This window comes from Pecten maximus, chromosome 19, assembly GCF_902652985.1.
Source record: "Pecten maximus chromosome 19, xPecMax1.1, whole genome shotgun sequence".
In the NCBI taxonomy this organism is placed as follows: domain Eukaryota; kingdom Metazoa; phylum Mollusca; class Bivalvia; order Pectinida; family Pectinidae; genus Pecten; species Pecten maximus.
The window spans coordinates 19365802-19389829 of record NC_047033.1 but is presented as its reverse complement, the minus strand read 5'-3'; the positions used below and the strand labels follow the sequence as shown (position 1 = coordinate 19389829).

At 34.6% G+C, this 24028-nt stretch overlaps 1 protein-coding gene across 1 annotated transcript in view; it reads right to left on the bottom strand.

Annotated features, from left to right (window-relative positions):
- Positions 1–1127: 1127 nt before the first annotated feature.
- Positions 1128–24028, bottom strand: part of LOC117317398 — a 48065-nt gene continuing 25164 nt past the window's right edge. The window contains exons 9-19 of the mRNA XM_033872210.1: positions 23930–24007; positions 23406–23490; positions 21754–21984; positions 19175–19285; positions 18139–18249; positions 17666–17785; positions 15481–15654; positions 8883–8993; positions 7597–7682; positions 4059–4179; positions 1128–2729 (exon numbers count right to left, since the gene is read on the bottom strand). Of these exons, the coding sequence (XP_033728101.1) occupies positions 2556–2729; positions 4059–4179; positions 7597–7682; positions 8883–8993; positions 15481–15654; positions 17666–17785; positions 18139–18249; positions 19175–19285; positions 21754–21984; positions 23406–23490; positions 23930–24007 (1402 nt within the window). The 3' untranslated portion in view covers positions 1128–2555. The remainder of the gene's footprint in view (positions 2730–4058; positions 4180–7596; positions 7683–8882; positions 8994–15480; positions 15655–17665; positions 17786–18138; positions 18250–19174; positions 19286–21753; positions 21985–23405; positions 23491–23929; positions 24008–24028) is intronic.

Here is a 24028-nt window from a genome sequence, read left to right as displayed (position 1 = left end):
ATCATAGGTCTAGATCTACTATGGATAATAATGGTATGTTTTGCCACGTATCATCATCCACACCAAAGTTTTGATCTTCAGGTTGCGGCTTTCGTTTCTGATAACTCTTGAAACACTTCGCACACATGCCAATCACTTGATAATCAATAAAGTAATTGCCATCTGCATTTAAAACATCAAGCAACCAATTGTGCTTGCAAAGTCTTATGTTTCTATCATATTTCGTGGTTAAAATGTCTCTCCTAAATACAACTTTACAACCCGTACCTTCACCCGTATCTCTCATGGTTAGAACGGTACGGTATATTAGGTGTTTAAAGTCTCCGTCAGATGCGATTTGTAAAATAGGATAGAAGCGTTTTTATATAATATTTCAAATCATGGACACAGAAGGTATATATTAAAATAAAATATAAAAATTAATTCAAAATAACAATGGGTTTTGGGTATATTGTTGCAAGATTTGTTTAGTTACTATCGGTTATGTAATATTACGTCCTATCTTTAATTAACAGCAATGTCATTTAAGGTTGTGGCCTACACATGTCGGCATTACTTGTATGGGTGTTATGGGTTGTTAAATATTAAGAAAGACACATGAGCATTAAGGTTTGGAGTGCTACAGGGTGGTTTGTTAAGTCCTATATCATTCAACAAGTCATTGGGGTGACACACATCAAAGCTAATAAACCAACACTTTGAACAATTGGTAAATTTTTGCATCTTTGGGCAGGATTAGAGTGAATGATAAAGCTCTCCGTATGCTAAATAATCCTGAATGGACTGAATGTTCACAAATATTGATTTTTTTTTTCACAAAATGCTTACTTTCAAATTGTTTCTGTCATCAACGATTTTCTTTCTTTTTTTTTATCATCAATCAACCATTTTTCATCTTAAAAATTAAACACTTCAACTTAGTAACGGTGAAATGACAGAAACAAAGAAATAAGGAAAATTACATATGTGTGCCAACTGATAAAATACTTTTAAAACTTTCAACAAAACTTCCTCTTAGAGAGATAAACAATTCAGCTAGTCAAGCCTGATCACTGAAGAACAGCCGTTTAAGAACCTCATGTCAAGTATAAAAATGTATATTGTCTCAAATAATGTCAGAACAGCAGTTGCCAATGATGTAGTAAAATTTTAATCTGTAGAGTATTTATATCACAGTATTGAACTCTTTCATCACAACTCTCAAAATGGTAAGGAAGTGCTGGACAGTGGTGTATATTGTCACTGTCACAGTTGTGTGTACACCATTTAAAATCAACGATGTGTACACCATTTAACAGCAACGATGTGTACATCATTTAACATGAACCATTATATAGGTGTATACCATTTAACATCAACCATTATATAGGTGTGTACACCATTTAACATCAACCATTATATAGATGTGTACACCATTTAACATCGACGATGTGTACACCATTAACATCAACCATTATATAGGTGTGTACACCATTTAACATCGACCATTATATAGGTGTGTACACCATTTAACATCAACCATTATATAGGTGTGTACACCATTTAACATCGACCATTATATAGGTGTGTACACCATTTAACATGAACCATTATATAGATGTGTACACCATTTAACATCAACCATTATATAGGTGTGTACACCATTTAACATCGACCATTATATAGGTGTGTACACCATTAACATCGACCATTATATAGGTGTGTACACCATTTAACATCGACCATTATATAGGTGTGTACACCATTTAACATCGACCATTATATAGGTGTGTACACCATTAACATCGACCATTATATAGGTGTGTACACCATTTAACATCGACCATTATATAGATGTGTACACCATTTAACATTAACCATTATATAGGTGTGTACACCATTAACATCGACCATTATATAGATGTGTACACCATTAACATCAACCATTATATAGGTGTGTACACCATTTAACATCAACAATTACAAAAATAAAACAGGTACAGTAGTGAGACTTAATTGAGCTTGCAATGTTGAATTTTACTGGAAATTATATGTATTTGCAACTTTTTTCTGTCAGTACATCAATCATGGATGGATTTTAATGAAATGTTAAAAAAAGAAATTTCTAGAACTTCCTCCCATAATATTCAATTAATCTAATATTGTATGTTGGAAAAGATAAAGATTAACAATAAACCAATTTTTCTGGAACACCATGTTCCCTCATACTCTTACCAATATAACATTGAAATGGCATTTGGAAAATTTCAAGTTGTAAAAAAGTTTTGATTTCTATTAATCAATTGCAACTAAAGCAAATGAAAATGCATTGAAAAGGAACTTCAAAGCAACATCTTTTGGACTTTTAATAAATTCATTAAGAATTTTTGAAAACTGTGAATTTTTGTAGTATAATTGAATTTTACGAACTTAGTTATGTCAAACTACTGTAGTCATATCACAAGGGACACACGGCCAATCTCTCCAAGAGTATATCACAGTCCCATGTATTAACTTGTGAAGTAATTGTGTGATAGATCACCTCTTGGTCTAAACAACGTTTTTTTAAAAATCTATCAAGTCTCGTAGACCTTGAGGCAGACATCCATCCGAGACCGGCAGATCGGACAGACTTGTTGACTGGACATGAGGGTCTGAGCACACTGGTCACACAGACAGTAATGGCCACAGGGCTGTATGATACACTCCTTCCTTCTACGTTTACACACTGTACACAGAACCTTCTCTTCCTGTTAAAGGGAGGTAAATCAGTATATTGTACAGGGGAACATACTGATGTGTTAATGATCTCTTATTCTACTAATAACCAACGGAATAAGTTAAATATGAGCAAAAAAAGGTACAGAAAAATATGTTTGCTCTGGAAGAAGCTTTAACTGAGAAGTAAGGGGAGGTAAGTCAACATAATTCTTGTACCAATAATGTTCCTGGAAATTATAAAGTAAATGGATTTTAAAATCTGTTTCATTTAACATATAGAGCTAAACACCTACATGACTAACCCTTGATAAAAAGTAAGGGATTTGGAAGTGGTACATGTATATTATACAAAACTTTTAAAATGTACAAGCAATGAAATGAATGTTTTCCCTGAAAGGTAAAGGGGGGTAATTCAAAATAAGTAATCTCCTGCCTCTCATGGGAAGGGAGATAATCCAATAATTCTGAGAAACTTTGATAATAATAACAATAGAAACAAAAGGATCAAAATCCAATTTTGTCCCTGTAGTTGTTTTACAATAGAGTTGTGAATGGATTCTGGTAAATGATAATTAATATGTCATAACCAGTGTAGGATTTGAGCATGACATTTTGTTGACTTAAAACACTATGTCACCTTCATCAGACAAGTAACCTGTGATGTACGCTAGGTGTGAAGTCTACAAGTTTGAAATAGCAAGTTTACACATCATACACTGGTCATTTGTCTCATGACAGTGTAGTAATGCACTGAAATGTCATGCTGAAATCCTACAACCAGGTTATGATAACAGGGATATGTCACACTCAAATCCTACACCCAGGTTGTGACTTGTCATGCTCAAATCCTACACCCAGGTTGTGATACGTCACGCTGAAATCCTACACTGAGGTTGTGATACGTCATGCTGAAATCCTACAACCAGGTTGTGATATGTCACCCTCAAATCCTACACCAAGGTTATGATACGTCACACTCAAATCCTACACCCAGGTTGTGATACGTCACACTCAAATCCTACACCCAGGTTGTGATACTTCACACTCAAATCCTACACCCAGGTTGTGATACGTCACACTCAAATCCTACACCCAGGTTGTGATACGTCACACTCAAATCCTACACCAAGGTTATGATATGTCACACTCAAATCCTACACCCAGGTTGTGATACGTCACACTCAAATCCTACACCAAGGTTATGATATGTCACACTCAAATCCTACACCCAGGTTGTGATACGTCACACTCAAATCCTACACCAAGGGTATCATATATACCAAAGTCCATTCACATCTATACTTACCAACCTGAAGAGCATGTCTGATAATACTTGTAAAGATACCGACAAAACCTACATGTAGTTCCTGTAGAATGGTATCACACAGCTCCTGAAGTAACAGCCACTTTTCTCTTGACTTCTCATCCTCTCCTTTACTCTTGTATTGTTCTGCACATAATTTTGAAAGACTTCTTGTCCTGTAACAACAACAGAAAATCAAACAAGTCATTTAAAAAATTATAACTTTAATTTTTTTTTTTAAAGCAGAAATGTCTCAACCCTAACCTAATTTGAATTAACATTTTATTAACTCCTTTTTATACAATATTACCGACAAAAAGTAATATGATCAATTGAAAAAAAGATTATGCTGTTGTTCCTGGGGTAATTTTTTATACAATACAAAAAGTAAAATACTTGATGATATAACCACCATCCAAAGTTTGAGCTACTCTTTACATCTTTTTAATTTAGTTTAGTTAGTTTAACAATAATTTTATTCAAAATTTATTCAAATATACAGGGGTACATACATTTTTATAATTTGGGATCGAGTGAAATGATCTCAACCTTTATATTATTGTATGTAAATTTCGGTCTTATTAGCGATCAATTTTAGTTCAGCTATAATTTTTACCATTTGTTGATGTTAATTATCAATTAAGGAGATTTGGGGAGGTCAATATGGTGTTATACGGAAGTCCTGAGTCAATATTGGCATGATTCTACAAGGTCAGTATAACACCATATTAACCGAAGGTCCTTAATTTTTAATGTAGATTTGGTTTACTAAATATTTGTTTATACACAACATTGAAAAACCTTGTCGCAGTCTTTATGCAAATAAGTACCTATTTCTAACCTCGCGCTTATCGATCACGTGACCTGGTTGACCAATGAAATTACTTTATAGGGGTAGCGCCCCCTGCTTTCAGTCTTGGGCAGCGTGGTATTCGTAGCAGCAGTGTTTTATTTCATCATCCGCCATCCGCCCCACCTCCACCTTTAAGAATTTGCAGTTTCTTTACTGATGTTTGTATATAAATGTGCATAATACCTTTTTAATATCTATATCCTGTTGTTTGTTTTTATTATATATGTATGTAATTATTCATGTGTATATGCTGTATTTATAATATGTGTTTACTTTTATTATGTTTATTATATATATTTTGTTGTTTTTTTGTTTTGTTTTTTTAACTTGTTTCGGGCTCTTTTAGGGGTAATAAGGCCTCATGGTGAGACAACACCTGGCCAGCTGGTCTGAGCATTGGATAAACCTACCTCCCTGATTCAGGTTGGGGCAGCCGGCTCGCAGCACCTCATTGTACATCCGGTGTCTTTTAAAAAATCTATTCTTTTACATTTGTCGTCTACTGTTTTTGGGCTGCTCTTCTTAGTACAGATTAGTTATGGAGGCTCTCACTCACAGTAATAAATGTATGTCACTCCGAAAAATTTGTCACTTTAAGTTCAATTTTAGGCTTATTCCTAAAGGAATTCTACAACTTATACCTTATAGTTAATCACCAAGTTAAGAATGTAGTTTGTTTTTATTGTAATATTTGTATCATTCCATCTTGATTCTCTCTAGAGTTTGGGTGTCTTGATCATTTATTGGTGTCTCTTGAATCGCTCAAGAGTTTTTCGCCTACACTTTTATCGCTAGAGTTATCTTCTCTTGAAATGCACAAGAGTCCAGGATCTCTAGGCAGCCTGCTCTTAAATCACTTAATAGTACTTTCCTATTTTGAATTGTTCATGAGTCCAGATCCCTCTGCAACCTGCTCTTAAATCGCTTAAGAGTACTTCCTCTCTTGAATCTCTCAGGAGTCCAGATCTCTCTGCAACCTGCTCTTTAATCGCTTAAGAGTACTTTCCTCTCTTGAATCGCTCAGGAGCCTTTCCCATCCTACTCTTAAATCGCTTAAGAGTACTTTCCTCTCTTGAATCACTCAAGAGTCCAGAACTCTCTGCAACCTGCTCTTAGACAGCTTAATTAGAATACTTTCCTCTCTTGAATCGCTCATGTTTATATATATATAGTCCAGATCTCTCTGTAGCTGCCCTTAAATAGCTAATTAGAATACTTTCCTCTCTTAATCGGTAAAGAATCCAGATATCTCTGCAACCGGCTCATAAATAGCTCAATTAGAATACTTTCCTCTCTTGAATCGCTAAAGAGTCCAGATACCTCTGCAACCTGCCCTTAAAATTAGTTAATTAGAATGCTTTCCTCTCTTGAATCGCTCAAGAGTCCATATCTCTCTGCAATCTGCTCTATTAGCTTGTTGTCATTCCTATATGTATGTATAATTTGTATTGTGATGTGTATATATACTTGAATGTAATATAAAATATTGTTTAAACTAAACAGTTAAATTAGAATACTTTCCTCTCTTGAATCTCTCAAGATACCAGATCTCTCTGCAACTTGCTCTTAAATAGCTTGATTAGACACTTTCCTATCTTGAATCGCTCAAGAATCCAGATCTCTTTGCAACCTGCTCTTAAATAGCTCATTAGAATACTTTTCTGGATTTGTAATTCGGGGAATTCCTTGCCCCCAATTCATTATATTATTGTTTTATGTATTTATTTCTTCTGTAGATGATAAGCTTGTGATCGCTCAAGCTTCGGGGTCGCTCCATCTTATGCAGTCTTAGCAGAGTCGCCTGCTATTGTGTACAGCTGCTTACTCGGTGGCTTGAGATCGCTCAAGCTAGGGATCTCTCCTTTCTTTTTCAGTCATATCTATCTAAGCTTGTGATCGCTCTAGCTCGGGGGTTGTTTGCCCCACTAGTATCATTAGTATTTTAATTATTTAGGTGTATCTTTTTAGTAGTGAGTCAAATTTAATTGTATAATTTAGTTGTAAGAATGAGCAGCCCCTGAGAAAGCCAAACATTTTAGATCATCAATATGAGCCTGAACAAGTTTTTGGTTCCATTTAATAAATTTTTGACCTTGCATACTGCTTGTTGTGTTGTGTATAAATATTACCGGTAGATATGAAACTTATTTGCAAAAGAGTGGAACTACATTATATTTATCTTGATAATAGCTAGGAAGTTTACGTTGGGGCATTGTAAACACAATATTAACTCAGTGTTTCTAAATATAGAAACATCAGGTTAATATAACAAATTATCAACCTCCATGTCACCATGCTGAAGTCAATAAGAATTGAGGATAATTGGACTTTATCTGATATTTAAACATATTTCAATATCAGGAATGTTATTTGATGCATTTTTATGACAAGCAGTGTTTACTCTGACAATGATGTAGTATCTTTTATACAGCTACATATTTCTCATAAATGTATTTTTTTTTCTTCAGTCATCATTTTCTTCAATTACAAATTTCTGATAAATATATCGGTGATTTTTCTTCAAAGTCACCATTTTCTTCATTCACAAGTTTCTGATATGAAATATATTAGTGGTTTTACTTCAAATTCACCATTTTCTTCATACAGTTACAGATTTCTCATCAATGTATTGGTTTTTTCTTCAGCCACCATTTTCTTTAATTACAAAATTTTGTTAAATATACCGGTGATATTTTTTCAAATTCACCATTTTTTTCAGTTATAAATTTGTGATGTATACCTGTTACGATTCTGAGTTATATAATGAGTCAATTCGTCCACCAGACACCCAACTTTCCTTTCAGCTGCTGCGTCGCTGGCCTCCAACTGTAATGTTGATAATAAACGATTAAGAGAGCGTCATCACAGGAGATGGGCTAGACCTCACAGCTCTAATTGGGCACTATAACCATTTCAGCTAATAGGCCACTAACAATTATACATGTCCAGTTCGGCTACACTCAGCTACACTCCTCGATTCTACAACAAAGTCTTTGACCCACAAGACACACAAGACCCTATATCACTTTCTATGAATACCTTTAGATGGAGACCCTATATCACTTTTTATAAATACCTTTACACAGAGACCCTATATCACTTTCTATGAATACCTTTAGACAGAGACCCTATATCACTTTCTATAAATACCTTTAGACAGAGACCCTATATCACTTTCTCTGAATACCTTTAGACAGAGACCCTATATCACTTTCTATAAATACCTTTAGATGGAGACCCTATGTCACTTTCTATGAATACCTTTAGACAGAGACCCTATATCACTTTCTATGAATACCTTTAGACAGAGACCCTATATCACTTTCTATAAATACCTTTAGACAGAGACCCTATATCACTTTCTATGAATACCTTTAGATGGAGACCCTATATCACTTTCTATGAATACCTTTAGACAGAGACCCTATATCACTTTCTATAAATACCTTTAGACAATGACCCTATATCACTTTCTATAAATACCTTTAGACAGAGACCCTATATCACTTTCTATGAATACCTTTAGATGGAGACCCTATATCACTTTCTATCAATACCTTTAGATGGAGACCGTGTATCACTTTCTATCAATACCTTTAGACAGAGACCCTATATCACTTTCTATGAATACCTTTAGACAGAGACCCTATATCACTTTCTATAAATACCTTTAGATGGAGACCCTATATCACTTTCTATCAATACCTTTAGACGGAGACCCTATATCACTTTCTATAAATACCTTTAGATGAAGACCCTATATCACTTTCTATCAATACCTTTAGATGGAGACCCTATATCACTTTCTATGAATACCTTTAAATGGGTACCATATGTGATACGGAGATAAAAATTAGAATGACACGACCAGGATTCGAACCCAAGACCTAAGACAACTGTCTTGATTATCTCTATAATAACTACCTGGCCACTGTGGGTATAAGCACAGTCAACTTCCACTCAACATATCTCATTAATATAATGTGCAGATCAATCTTGTTTAATCTCACAAACACTGTAGATTACCTGTTTTTGTTTCACGGATAGCTCTCTTTGTTTAAAATCAACAGTTGCCTCCAGGTTCATGATAATTTCATCTTTCTTTGCAAGCAATTGTTTAAGTTCTTCAACTTCTGCCTGAAAAAAAAAATGATATTGTTAAAAGGAATTCATGGTCAAAATGACAACCACATTCAGATTTCGAAATTCAGAAGGAGTTATACTTAGTGTCATAAATATGTACGTAATTTTATGTATCTCTCATGAAATGGCATTCAAAATTCGAAACTACAGAAACAGTTTGATTAAAATGTCATTGATGGTATTCTTTAATCAGCCACTTAAGTTCAGGAGTCTATAATCTAAAACCAGGCTTGTTTTCATGTTCATGGTCCAAATCGTTGGAACAGTTTGACCATGTAGTGTTTAATTTTTAATAGTAATTGATGTTGTGCTCAGTCGAGCCTTGACAAAGACTTTCAAGGCCTGCATCTACATCTGCAGGTCTATCTAGATTTAGGTAATGTCACATTAAAAAAATGATAAACCCGGTGTCATATAAGATAAGTATCCCCCATAGGATTTGTATCCGGATACTAAAACTGACCATAGGATTTGTATCCCCCCCATAGGAAAAGTATCCCCCCTATTCATATGAAACCTTATCTGTATATGTGTGTTCAATACAATGAATTTATATACTAGAAAGTATTAATGAACTCTTTTTTTGATAATTGGAGGATTAAAGGAGTTTTTAAGGTATTGGGAGAATGGACTGCAGGGGTGTATATATTTTATATACAGACTGTATCTATTTAATCATGACATGTCAATTCAAGTGACAGCAATTATGATATATACAGTTTGCAGTGGTTCCCTGTTCACTTTTATATATGTGTTCCTCGATCTCTGCATACCTGGTGACTCTTACACCTAGGTTTATATATAATGATTGTCATCAAAGACAATTAGGGAGGGGGTGGTAAGCAGTCATGCATGGGGTCAGGGTGTGATGTACACACAATCAGCAGGATGGCAATGTACTTGACAGGTGTGAATTTAATGTGGATGATGTGTGTTGTGACAAGCATTCATTAAAAAAGGCTTGAAATTATAAATATTAGGATTTTGTTTTGTTTAAAGAAAATACCTCATGAAGTTTTATGCTTATTTTTTTATTTAAACATTACTATTATTAAATTGTCCATATTTCTTTGTATTAATTATTATTATATATAATCTATAATACAAGTTATTACCTAGTATTGTGTGACATAAATGAATATTTAATAATGGTTTTGATTTATTAACGGTATATACATACCATTTTTTCCAATTTCCAGAAAGACATGGATTTTTACATCAATAATTTTTTTTTAAATTGAGTTTTTGCTGGTTCGTTTAAATATGGTTTTCTCCATTCACAACTTGACAAGATCAATTGGATACATAATACTAACAAAACAAAAATAATCTATCTTTTAACATAACTTCCTTTAACATAAATATGCAGATTTCTATAGCCATAGGATTTGTATCCCCCCCCTCCTTTGTTAAATAAGCTAATTTCTATAACCATAGGATTTGTATCTCCCCAACTTTGTTAATTAAGTTAATTTATATAGCCATAGGATTTGTATCCCCCCCGCCCCCTCCTTTGTTAATTAAGCTAATTTCTATAACCATAGAATTTGTATCTCCCCTACTTTTGTCATTTAAGCTGATTTCTATACCATAGGATTTGTACCCCCCCTACTTTGTCATTTAATCTGATTTCTATAGCCATAGGATTTGTATCCCCCCTACTTTATGTCAGTTAAGCTTATTTCTATAGCTGTAGGAATTGTATCCCCCCTACTTTATGTCATTAAATCTGATTTCTATAGCCATAGCATTTGTATCCCCCTATTTTATGTCAGTTAAGCTTATTTCTATAGCCGTAAGGATTTGTGTCCCCCCCTATTTTATGTCAGTTAAACTGATTTCTATAGCTGTAGGAATTGTATCCCCTCTACTTTATGTCATTTAAGTTGATTTCTATAGCCATAGGAATTGTACCCCCCCTACTTTATGTCAGTTAAACTTATTTCTGTAGCCATAGGATTGGTATCCCCCCTACTTTATGTCATTTAATCTGATTTTTAGCTCACCTGGTCCAAAGGACCAAGGTGAGCTTAGGCCATACCGTTGCGTCCGTCAGCCCGTTGTCCGTCCGTCCGTCGGTCGTCCGTCTGCCGTCTGTCGTCCGTCGTCCGTCCGTCCGTCAACAATTGACTTCTTCTTCATAACCGACTGATCAGAATTTGACCAAATTTTGTCAGAAGCATCCCTATGGGATGTGGACTCAAAATTGTACAAATGGTGGGGCTGACCCCCTGGGGGCCTGAGGGGCGGGGCCAAAAGGGGTCAATTTGGCTCTATTAATATAAACGACTTCTTCTCTGAAACCATGCAAAGGATATCGCTCCTATTTGCCTGGTAGCACACTATGGTATGAGGATTCAAAATTGTACAAATGGTGGGGCTGACCCCCTGGGGGCCTGAGGGGCGGGGCCAAAATGGGTCAATATACCTATATTGATATTAACGACTTCTTCTCTGAAACCAAGCAATGGATCTTGCTCATATTTGCCTGGTAGCATCACTATGGGGTGGGGATTCAAAATTGTACAAATGATGGGGCTGACCCCCTGGGGGCCTGAGGGGTGGGGCCAAATGTGTTCAATTGGGCTATATTGATATAAACGACTTCTCTGAAACTGAGCAATGGATATTGCTCATATTTGCCTGGTACCATCACTATTGGGTGGGGATTCAAAATTGTACAAATTATTGGACTGACCCCCCAGGGGCCTGATGGGCGGGGCCAAATGTGGTCAATTGGGCTATATTGATATAAACGACTTCTTCTCTGAAACCGAGCAATGGATATTGCTCATATTTGCCTGGTAGCATCATAATTGGGTGGGGATTCAAAATTGTACAAATGGTGAGGCTGACCCCACGGGGGCCTGAGGGGCGGGGCCAAGAGGGGTCAATTTGGCTAAATTGATATGAACAACTTCTCTTCTGAAACCAAGCAATAGATATTGCTCATATTTGACTGAGCATACATTTGGGGTCAGGATTCAAAATTGTACAAATAGTGGGGCCGACCTCCCTTTGGGCTGAGAGGCGGGGCCAAAAGGGGTCATTTTGGCAGATTTGACATAAACAACTTTTCCTCTGAAACTAAGCAATGGATATCTCTAATATTTGACTGGTAGCATTCCCTTGGGTTAAGGATTCAAAATTGAACAAATGACGGGGCCAACCCCCTTGGGGCTGAGGGGCGGGGCCAAAAGGGGTCAATTTGGTTAAATTGATATAAACAACTTCTCTGAAACTAATCAATGGATATCACTCACATTTGTATGGTAGCATGGTCATGGGGTGGGGATTCAAAATTGTACAAATTTTAGGGTTGACCTCACCAGGGGGCTGAGGGGTGGGGCCAAAAGGGGTCAATTTGGCTAAATTGATATGAACAACTTCTTCTCTGAAACAGCTCATATTTGACAGGTAGCATTATTTTGGGTAAGGATTCAAAATTTTATAAAGGAAGGAACTGACCCCCCGGGTGCAGAGGGCGGGGTCAAAAGGGGTCAATGGGTTTAAACAACTTCTTTTCTGAAACTAAGCAATGGATATCACTCACATTTGTGTGGTAGCATCCCTAAGGGGTTGCGCCAAAAGTCATTTTTTGGCATAAAAACCTCACGTACCCATATAAAATGCCTATGATATATTGACATAGCAATACCAGTGACAAATATACTTAATCATTCTTGTTTCATATATCATAAAATCCAGGTGAGCGATACAGGCCCTCTGGGCCTCTTGTTATAGCCATAGGATTTGTGTCATCCCCTACTTTATGTTGGACAAGAGGCCCAAGGGGCCTAAACAGTCAACTGAGTTTTGAAGTAATCAAGTAATCTAATTGACAATTTGTGGCCCCACCCATCAGGCCAGGGGGTCAGTAAGGGTCAACATGTGCATACTATCGAGCTGTCATCCTACGCTGAAAATTTGAACAAAGTTAGAATGAATTCCAATAGAAATCAAACAAATGAAAGTAAAATTTGTGATTTCCTTATACAAGAGGCCCAATGGGCCTGTTTCACTCATCTGGCTCTACAGCAAGTTTGTTGAGGTCCATTTCTACAGATACTATACTGATAACCAATTTATTCAAATATCAGAGTAAGGTAGGTTTATTCATTTCAATAAATTTCTAGTCCTTCATTCTAGCATACTATTGGCTTAATATCGGGTCTTGGTGACTCTTGGCTATAGCAGGATTTGAAAATATTTCACCCCTGTGACCTTGAATGTAGGTCAATGTAATTTATTTGAATAAACTTGGTAACCCTTCACAACAGCATGCTACAGGCCCAATATCAAGTCCTGGGCCTCTTGGTTATTGAGAAGAAGTCAGCTGATATGACATGAAATAGGGGGGGGGGGGGGGGGGATACAAATCCTACGGCTATAGAAATCAGTCTAAATGACATAAAGTAGGGGTGATACAAATCCTACGGCTATAGAAATAAGCTTAACTGACATAAAGTAGGGGGGATACAATTCCTATGGCTATAGAAATAAGCTTAACTGACATAAAGTAGGGGGGATACAATTCCTATGGCTATAGAAATCAGTTTAACTGACATAAAGTTGGGGTGATACAAATCCTAATAAAATATTGATTAGGTTGAATATTAACTGTATGTATTCAGACACACTTATTCATTCACATACATGTTTATAAAATCTTTGTTCTAATTAACTGATGATTGTCTGATTGAAAAGAATAAATTATTCCTGTTGAAGAAGACAGAAATCAGCTGTTAATGCAGTTTTTGATGATTTCTGTTCCTATCACCGACTTTTCAAGTATTTTTTTCTAGATAAATTCAACAGTCAGCACAATTTAACAAATAATATGGCTATAGAAATCAGCCAAAATGACATAAAATATGGGTGATACAAATCCTAGGGCTATAGAAATCAGTTTAACTGACATAAAGTTGGGGTGATACAAATCCTAATAAAATATTGATTAGGTTGAATATTAACTGTATGTATTCAGACACACTTATTCATTCACATACATGTTTATAAAATCTTTGTTCTAATTAACTGATGATTGTCTGATTGAAAAGAATAAATTATTCCTGTTGAAGAAGACAGAAATCAGCTGTTAATGCAGTTTTTGATGATTTCTGTTCCTATCACCGACTTTTCAAGTATTTTTTTCTAGATAAATTCAACAGTCAGCACAATTTAACAAATAATATGGCTATAGAAATCAGCCAAAATGACATAAAATATGGGTGATACAAATCCTAGGGCTATAGAAATCAGCTTAAATGACATAAAGTTGGGGGGATACAATTCCTATGGCTATATATATATAGAAATCAGCTGATATGACATGAAATAGGGGGGGGGGGGGCTTAAATCAGCTTAAATGACATAAAGTATGGGGGATACAATTCCTATGGCTATAATATATAGAAATCAACTTAAATGACATAAAGTAGGGGGATACAAATCCTATGGGTATAGAATGAATAAAGTGTGCAATGTATGTTTAACTTTGATTCATTATTACATATGATGAAATTGGTGAGTATGATCCTAACGAACGAAGTAATACTTAAAGAAAAAGAAAAACTTGATAACAGGTCTTTATCACTTTCATTGCATCTTAAAGTAATGATCACTTTAGTGATTTAAAATCACACATCTTTATACAGCACATAGATCATAATTCATTTCCTCTTTTCAGTGGGACCCAGAAGAAAATCTGTGATTTAGTTGATGAATTCTAAGTTGATGTTGGTTGTTTCAGGTTCTTTTTAAGGATGACTTAATGATATATTCTTTTACCCCACTCCAACATCTACATAGGTGAACAGGTGATAGGTAATACTGATTAAAACAACACTCTGTCAACTATGACATATATTCCCTGGGGCCATCTAACAGGTTTACCTTTCCCCAGGTGACACAGGGCAGACTTTATAATCAGTAAGTTTCAATTATTACTGCTTCAGTGACTATATCAGGGTTGATCAACAATTCAAATGATTTTTAACAGTTTTGAAATAATTCATCAATTTTATTGAATATAGTTAAAGAGAAAAAAAATTATGAAATTATATGACAATACTTTATTTTTCAACCTTTTAAAGCAGTTAAACGGTAAAAAAAAAACATTTTCAAAATTCTTACATTGTTACCTTATGATAAATTTTAGGGGGGGGATACAATTCCTATGGGGGGGATACTTATCCTATGGCCATTTATTGTATCCGGATACTTATCCTATGGCCATATATTGTACCCGGATACTAATCCTATGGCCTGTTTTAGTATCCGGGTACTTATCCTATGGGGGATACAAATCCCACATGACACCGGGCCCTTTTGCCAACAAAACCAGGCCCTAGCTAATATATGTAACATGTACTTTAGTATTGAGTCCATCATGTTAGCACAATCACTACAATTGTAGGTGTTCTGTCAAAACTATAACGGTGAATAGTGTATGTTTTATAATTAATCAAAACTTTCTTACCTGTGTTTTTTTCTTCCATTTATCAATTTCTGCTTTATAACTTTCACGAATATGAGTTTCCTCATCAATAATGGAAATTTCTCGCTGAGTCAGATGATGTTCAGCATCCTTAAGCTTCTTCTTCACACTCATTAACTTATCTAACGCTGTTTGTTGTTCCTTTGATAAGGAGTCCTGAAAGTTTTAAAAGGAAAAATTAACTCTGTAACTACCTTTATCAAAATGAATGAAAAAAAAACACAATCCCCTTGGGCCTTAACAGTTACATGAGTTTTGAAATATTTCTGGCAATTTGGCCCTTTTTGACCCCGCCCATCAGCCCCTAGGGGTGAGTCAGGGCCAACATTTGCATACCACCAATCTGCCTTCCAAAACTGCTAATTCTAACCAAGCTAGAATGAATTCCAATAGAAATCCAACAAATAATAGTCAAAAATGTGATTTTCCTATATAAACTATAGTAAATTATAAAGTTAACCCCCTCCCCAGGGGCAAACGTGAGACCCCAGGGTCATGAAATTCACAATTTTGGTAATGCAACTTAAGACCCTTCCATCTATGAAAGTAATTGATTCTACCTTGTTTGAGTGTTAATTGAGAAGATGTTTTTTTGTTTTTTGTTTTTTATTTCAGTTTTGGCCCTTTTTGGCCTCACCCTTTAGCCCAGGATCAACATGTGTATATTATTAAACTGTCATACAATGCTGATAATGTTAACCAAGTTAGAATGAATTCCAATAGAAATAAAACAAATGATTTAGTCAAAAATGCTATTTCACTATACATAAAATAAAAAAAATGTGATATCCCTATTTAAACTAGAGTAAAGTTTACCCCTCCCCAGGGGCAAATATGAGACCCAAGGGTCATGAAATTCACAATTTTGGTAAAGAACCCTATGTCCCTTCCATCTATTAAGAGTATTTGATTCTAACTTATTTGGGTCTTGAGAAGAAGAATTTTGAAATTTTAGTTAATTTGATCCTTTTTGCCCCGCCCTTCACAACTTTTTGTTGACATTGGACAATGGAAAGTTTCTCCAAAAAATTTAATTAAAATTGGTTCAGTGGTTTCTGAGAAGAAGTCGAAAATGTAAATTGTTTATGACGCACGATGCCAGACAAAAGGAGATTTATATTGCAATAGGTCAACTAAGAGGTGACCTAAAAAATCAAGAAAAAAAATTATGTAAAACAAGGAAGCCTGAAATTTATAGTAAGAATATACAATCAGAACAAGTGGATATCATTTTGGGACAATGGATCGAGTTTGTGATTAAAGTACTGGTGGTGTTGGTAAGCCCATTTGTGTATGTGCTTATCAGCTAAAATGAGATAACACACTAAAATTTGATTGAGTCAAAATAAGTTATCAGAATTAGTATTACTATATTAATATGAGTAAATAATTTAATGAAATGTAAATATTATTGGTCTGTGGAATTAGTTATAATCAATATTGTTTGTCTGGGTGAATGCTCGTCTTTGGTCTTACATGTGAAGGAAACCAGAGTATATAGTCTAAGAAATAAACCAACATGGCAAGCCATGTGACCCCCATACAAAAACATGTTGAACCCCAAACAAAAACATGTTGACCCCCATACAAAAACATGTTGACCCCATACAAATGCATGTTGTCTCCAATACAAAACATGTTGACCCCATACAAATACATGTTCACCCCATACAAAAACAAGTTGACCCCCATACAAATACATGTTGACCCCCATACAAATACATGTTGACCCCCATACAAATACATGTTGACCCCCATACAAAAACATGTTGACCCCCATACAAATACATGTTGACCCCCATACAAAAACATGTTGACCCCCATACAAAAACATGTTGACCCCATACAAAAACATGATGACGACATACAAAAACATGTTGTCTCCCATACAAATACATGTTGACCCCATACAAAAACATGTTGACACCCATACAAAAATATGTTGACCCCATACAAAAACATGTTGACACCCATACAAATACATGTTGACCCCATACAAAAACATGTTGTTCCAAATAGAAAAACATGTTGACCCCCATACAAAAACATGTCACGGTAATCAAACACTGCAGGATTGTGTCGAAAAATTATATGCACACTAATGACATACTCTTCACAGTACATGTATCATTATCCTCTGGTTTTGTTTGAATCAGGTTCAAATTACCTCCAGTTGTTGTATTTTTTCCATTAATTTTGTCTCTCTTGCAATAAATACTTCATTGTTTAAGCTAGAACCTCCATCTTTGATTTCTAGACAGTTGCCAAGTGGTTTTCCTCTCGAACTCTATAAATGATAAAAACATTAAGTAGAAAAGTAGAAGTAATGGTATATATTATTAACTCTGTCTATTTATAAACAACGACATGCTATCCTACAAAGATGCACCCTCAAAATTCCAGGTGTTGCTTTCAAGTACGATCTCCATAAACAAGAGATTGAGAAGACATCTGTCAGATTTTGAAAATGGGAAAATTATATTATTTTTAGACATTGAAAAACAGTAGTATTCCAGCAGTCAAAAAAATCTACCAAAATATATTTTAGCAAAGAAGCAAATATTCTTTCATATATGTTTCACTCCATGAATGAGGAAAAGACATGTTACTATGGAAACAAATGAGAGAGAGGCTTGTTACCTTGGTAACCAATTCCTGTACTAGATACATTAAAGGTGTGTACATCAATTCCTTTTTCCTCAGATCCAGCACAGCTGTACACAACACCACCTCACAGCAGTTACACTCTCCCTGTCAACAAAATCCAGCCAACTTTCAGGTCCATCTGTACAAAATGTCCGTATTTTGTTTTGTTTCTATAATCTAGAATAACGAGCTTTATATAGGTACTTGAAAGGATCTATGTGACTGTCTCCCATAATCTACAGGTCATTTTTGCCTTTTCTCTTTTATGAGTGTGGAGAATTGTTTCTAACTAAATCATACTTTAACATCTAAATTGTAATTCACTCATTTCTACAAAAATTGTCTACTGACTTTCAAATCACTTCTGCTTACAAATGTAGGCTTTATAGTGATTTTCTAGATAAGTGCTTAATGAATATGTTAATCTATTACAAGATTATTTGGTGAATAATATATCTACAACCTTAGCAATTAGGTCATTAAAAAATGAAATCTTTAATTGCTTGAATAATGAACTTTCTTAAAAAACATTCCATCATCATATATAACAAGCATACATACAAAGTAGGATATACTGTTTCAATGGTTACAACCAGATATTGGACTTTATGTTTCTATGGTTACAAGCAGATATTATAGAACTTAATGTTTCTAAGGATACCAGCATTATGGAACCTTCTGTTTCTATGGTTTACTAGCAGATTTAGAACTTACTGTTTCCATGGTTACAAGATATAAAAGAACTTTGTGTTTCCATGGTTACAAGATATAAAAGAACTTTATGTTTCCATGGTTACAAGCAGATATTTTAGAACTTAATGTTTCCAAGGATACCAGCATTATGGAACCTTCTGTTTCTATGGTTTACTAACAGATTTAGAACTTACTGTTTCCATGGTTACTGAGGATAGGTTTAAACAGACACAAGACATGTCATTTCCATGGTAACTGAGGATAAGTTTAAACGGAGACAAGACATGTCATTTCCATGGTTACTGATTACTAGTAAATACAAATTCACAACATATACCGTTTCCATGATTACTGATGACCTCCCACACAGAGACCCCCTCTCGTGGACAAGTTGTTTATCCAAGTACCATCTAGGAAGGGAAATTCTGGTGCCATCATTAGAACATGTCTGAAAAAAACATTTATACAAAATGGTGAACTTTCTACCATGAATTCATAAAACCAAAGTTAATCTCAGTTACCTTACACAGAACCAAAATTAATCTCAATTACCTAACATTGAACCAAAGTTAATCTCAGTTACCTAACACTGAACTAAAGTTGATCTCAATTACCTAACACAGAACCAAAATTAATCTCAATTACCTAACACTGAACTAAAGTTAATCTCAATTACCTACATTGAACTAAAGTTATAATCTCAATTACCAAACATTGAACTAAAGTTAACCTCAATTACCAAACATTTAACCAAAGTTAATCTCAATTACCAAACATTTAACCAAAGTTAACCTCAATTACCTGACATTGAACTAAAGTTAACCTCAATTACCATACATTTAACCAAAGTTAATCTCAATTACCTAACATTGAACCAAAATTAATCTCAATTACCTAACATTGAACCAAAGTTAACCTCAATTACCATACATTTAACCAAAGTTAACCTCAATTACCTAACATTGAACCAAAATTAATCTCAATTACCTAACATTGAACCAAAGTTAATCTCAGTTACCTAACATTTAACCAAAGTTAACCTCAATTACCTTACATTGAACTAAAGTTGATCTCAATTACCAAACATTGAACTAAAGTTAACCTCAATTACCTAACATTTAACCAAAGTTAACCTCAATTACCTAACATTGAACTAAGGTTAATCTCAATGACCTAACATTGAACTAAAGTTAACCTCAATTACCTAACATTGAACCAAAGTTAATCTCAATTACCTAACATTTAACCAAAGTTAACCTCAATTACCTGACATTGAACTAAAGTTAATCTCAATTACCATACATTTAACCAAAGTTAACCTCAATTACCTAACATTGAACCAAAGTTAATCTCAATTACCATACATTTAACCAAAGTTAATCTCAATTACCTAACATTGAACTAAAGTTATAATCTCAATTACCAAACATTGAACTAAAGTTAACCTCAATGACCAAACATTTAACCAAAGTTAACCTCAATTACCTGACATTGAACTAAAGTTAACCTCAATTACCATACATTTAACCAAAGTTAATCTCAATTACAAAACATTTAACCAAAGTTAACCTCAATTACCTAACATTGAACTAAAGTTAACCTCAATTACCTAACATTGAACCAAAGTTAATCTCAATTACCTAACATTTAACCAAAGTTAACCTCAATTACCTGACATTGAACTAAAGTTAATCTCAATTACCTGACATTTAACCAAAGTTAACCTCAATTACCTAACATTGAACCAAAGTTAATCTCAATTACCTAACATTTAACCAAAGTTAACCTCAATTACCTGACATTGAACTAAAGTTAATCTCAATTACCTAACATTTAACTAAAGTTAACCTCAATTACCTAACATTGAACCAAAATTAACCTCAATTACCTAACATTTAATCAAAGTTAACCTCAATTACCTGACATTGAACTAAAGTTAACCTCAATTACCTAACATTGAACCAAAGTTAATCTCAATTACCATACATTTAACCAAAGTTAACCTCAATTACCTGACATTGAACCAAAGTTAACCTCAATTACCATACATTTAACCAAAGTTAACCTCAATTACCTAACATTGAACCAAAATTAATCTCAATTACCTAACATTGAACCAAAGTTAATCTCAGTTACCTAACACTGAACTAAAGTTGATCTCAATTACCTAACATTGAACTAAAGTTATAATCTCAATTACCAAACATTGAACTAAAGTTAACCTCAATTACCAAACATTTAACCAAAGTTAACCTCAATTACCAAACATTTAACCAAAGTTAACCTCAATTACCAAACATTTAACCAAAGTTAACCTCAATTACCTGACATTGAACTAAAGTTAACCTCAATTACCATACATTTAACCAAAGTTAATCTCAATTACCAAACATTTAACCAAAGTTAACCTCAATTACCTAACATTGAACTAAAGTTAATCTCAATGACCTAACATTTAACTAAAGTTAACCTCAATTACCTAACATTGAACCAAAATTAACCTCAATTACCTAACATTTAATCAAAGTTAACCTCAATTACCTGACATTGAACTAAAGTTAACCTCAATTACCTAACATTGAACCAAAGTTAATCTCAATTACCATACATTTAACCAAAGTTAATCTCAATTACCTGACATTGAACCAAAGTTAATTTAAACTATCTAACATTTTCAATCACTCAGAAAATAATACTCAAGGCCTTGTCCTAAATTGTAGAATGTTTCATGACCCACACCAAACATTGTTCCAATGTCAAGTCAATGGAATCATGCACAAACAAAAAAGCTGTAGTGGCTTTTCAGATCGAAATGACAAATTTCACCCCAAACCGTGTTTAACATGTTTTAACATTTACAGGATCAGAACTAGATTTAAGAGTTGAATAATTACTTATTATAAAATCATACCACACCTCTGTCAGACTTGTTTCTATAATGTCAAATATAGAAATGTCGACTGATGGATCGACCAGCCTGGCTAGATCTACTGCTGTCTCTAGTACACACACTTCTGTTTGGTTCAGGGAGAAGAACGCGACTGGTTTCCTCTGCTTTGCTCGGTTTTCCTCCAAAGCATCCTCCAATGACCTGTAGGACCCAGACTTCATCAGGATCTCATACATCGTTTGGTTACAAAGGATGGTCTGAAATATACAAGGTGACCTTGACCTCACAATATGCAAATGTCCTTGACATTTGATTAAATTTCCATTTATTTCTTTAAATCAATTCATAACATGCAAAAGCATGAATTACAATCTTGATACAATACAGATTAACAAAGTATAATAATTTCAGGACAATAGCAATAGTTTGCTAGTAGCATTGCACACATGCAGCGTTTGCTATACACAGTGGTATCATATATAAACAAAAAGTTTAGACAAAGTTTACAAAGTGGTTGTTATAAGCAGTGCTATACATATTGTCAAGTGATGGCTGGGAGACTAAGTTTGACCATAAACAGTGACCTATGTAATTTCTCTAGTTATAAATTATTTTTTCATATCTCTATTTCTCAAATATTAGTTACATTTAAAACCAGACTTGGGTACCTTGATTTGTTGAGAAGGGTCAATTATACTACTAAGGAATAATTCAAGGTCAATTCATCACTGACCACAATGGCCATTGAACTGCCACCTAAATTATCATCTGATGTATGGAAGATCCATGCATACACCAAGTTACCAGACAGTATCATTTCCAATCAATTAAGCCAGTTTCTAAAGAGTCGATCATTGGATGCTAGATTAAAAAGAGGCCCATGGACCTGAACGGTCACCTGAGTTTTGATATATTTTAGCATATTTGACCCCTGTGACCTTGAATGAAGGTCAAGGCCATCCATTTAAACAAACCTGGTAGCCCTTTATCCCAGAATGCTACAATGTACATAACTAATATTGGGTTTCTGGGCCTTTTAGTTATCAAGAAGAAGTCATTTAAATATTAAAGCATATTTGACTCCGGTGACCTTGAATGAATGTCAAGGACATCCATTTGAACAAACTTGGTAACCTTCATCCTCGCATGCTACAGACTTAAATATAGGGTCTCTTAGCCTTTTGGTTATCTGAAGGAGAAGTTGTTTAAAGATTATAGCATATTTGACCCCTGTGACCTTGAATGAAGGTCAATGTCATCCGTTTACACAAACTTGGTAGCCCTTTGTCCCAGCATGCTACATACCTAATATTGGGTCTCTGGGCCTTTTGATTAACAAGAAGAAGTTGTTTAAAGATTTTAGCATATTTGACCCCTGTGACCTTGAATGAAGGTCAAGGTCATCCATTTGAACAAACGTGGTAACCATTCATTCCAGTATGTTACACACCCAAAATCAGGTCTCTGGGCATGTTGGTAATTGAGAAGAAGTTGAAAATGTAAATTGTTTATGACGGACGACGGACCTATGACGCCCAACAAAAGGCGACCGCAATACTGAGACTTCATCTCAGGTGACCTAATGAAGCTCCTTTAAAGATTTGTAGCAATTAAAATTGAGTTCACCTTATAAAAAAAAGTATTAAAAACTGTTAAATTTTAAATGATGTTTAATTACCGTAAGGTGGAGTTCCTCACTCACAGATGTTATTTGTTCAGCTGAGCTGCTGTTTAACATTGGGAAGGCATGGTCGCCAAACTCACTGTAAACCATCATGCAGGGGTCAAAGGTCAAGTACAAACAAACGAGGGGTCAAAGGTAAACCAATCCAACAAACAAGGGGTTAAAGGGTAATCAAGCTCAAAGCTAAAGACAAGCAAAGGTCAAAGGTTGAATCATAAACAAGGTCAAACTACGAACAAAATTATAACTATCATTTTTCATGATGAATAATTAATTAGACAGAATTTACAACCAAAATCAAATAATACTGTACTGAGATATATATATATATCTGTTGTGATTTTTAAGCAATATGAATTAATATAGATTCAGTAAAAAAAAAACAAATTTGAAAACTGCCTGTTATAATGATGCCTGCTAAGTACATGTACATTATATGAAAAGGAAACCTCCCTTTTATAAAGTGTAGAGAAAATTGATAGTGTTCTAACATGGATTATGAATTAATGTATAATCACTTGAGGAACTCTGACGCAATCTTCATGGCTAGATCATCTGTCATGTATTCTGCTGCATGACGAACATCTCTGTATCGTCTAAAACAACATATTAAGAAA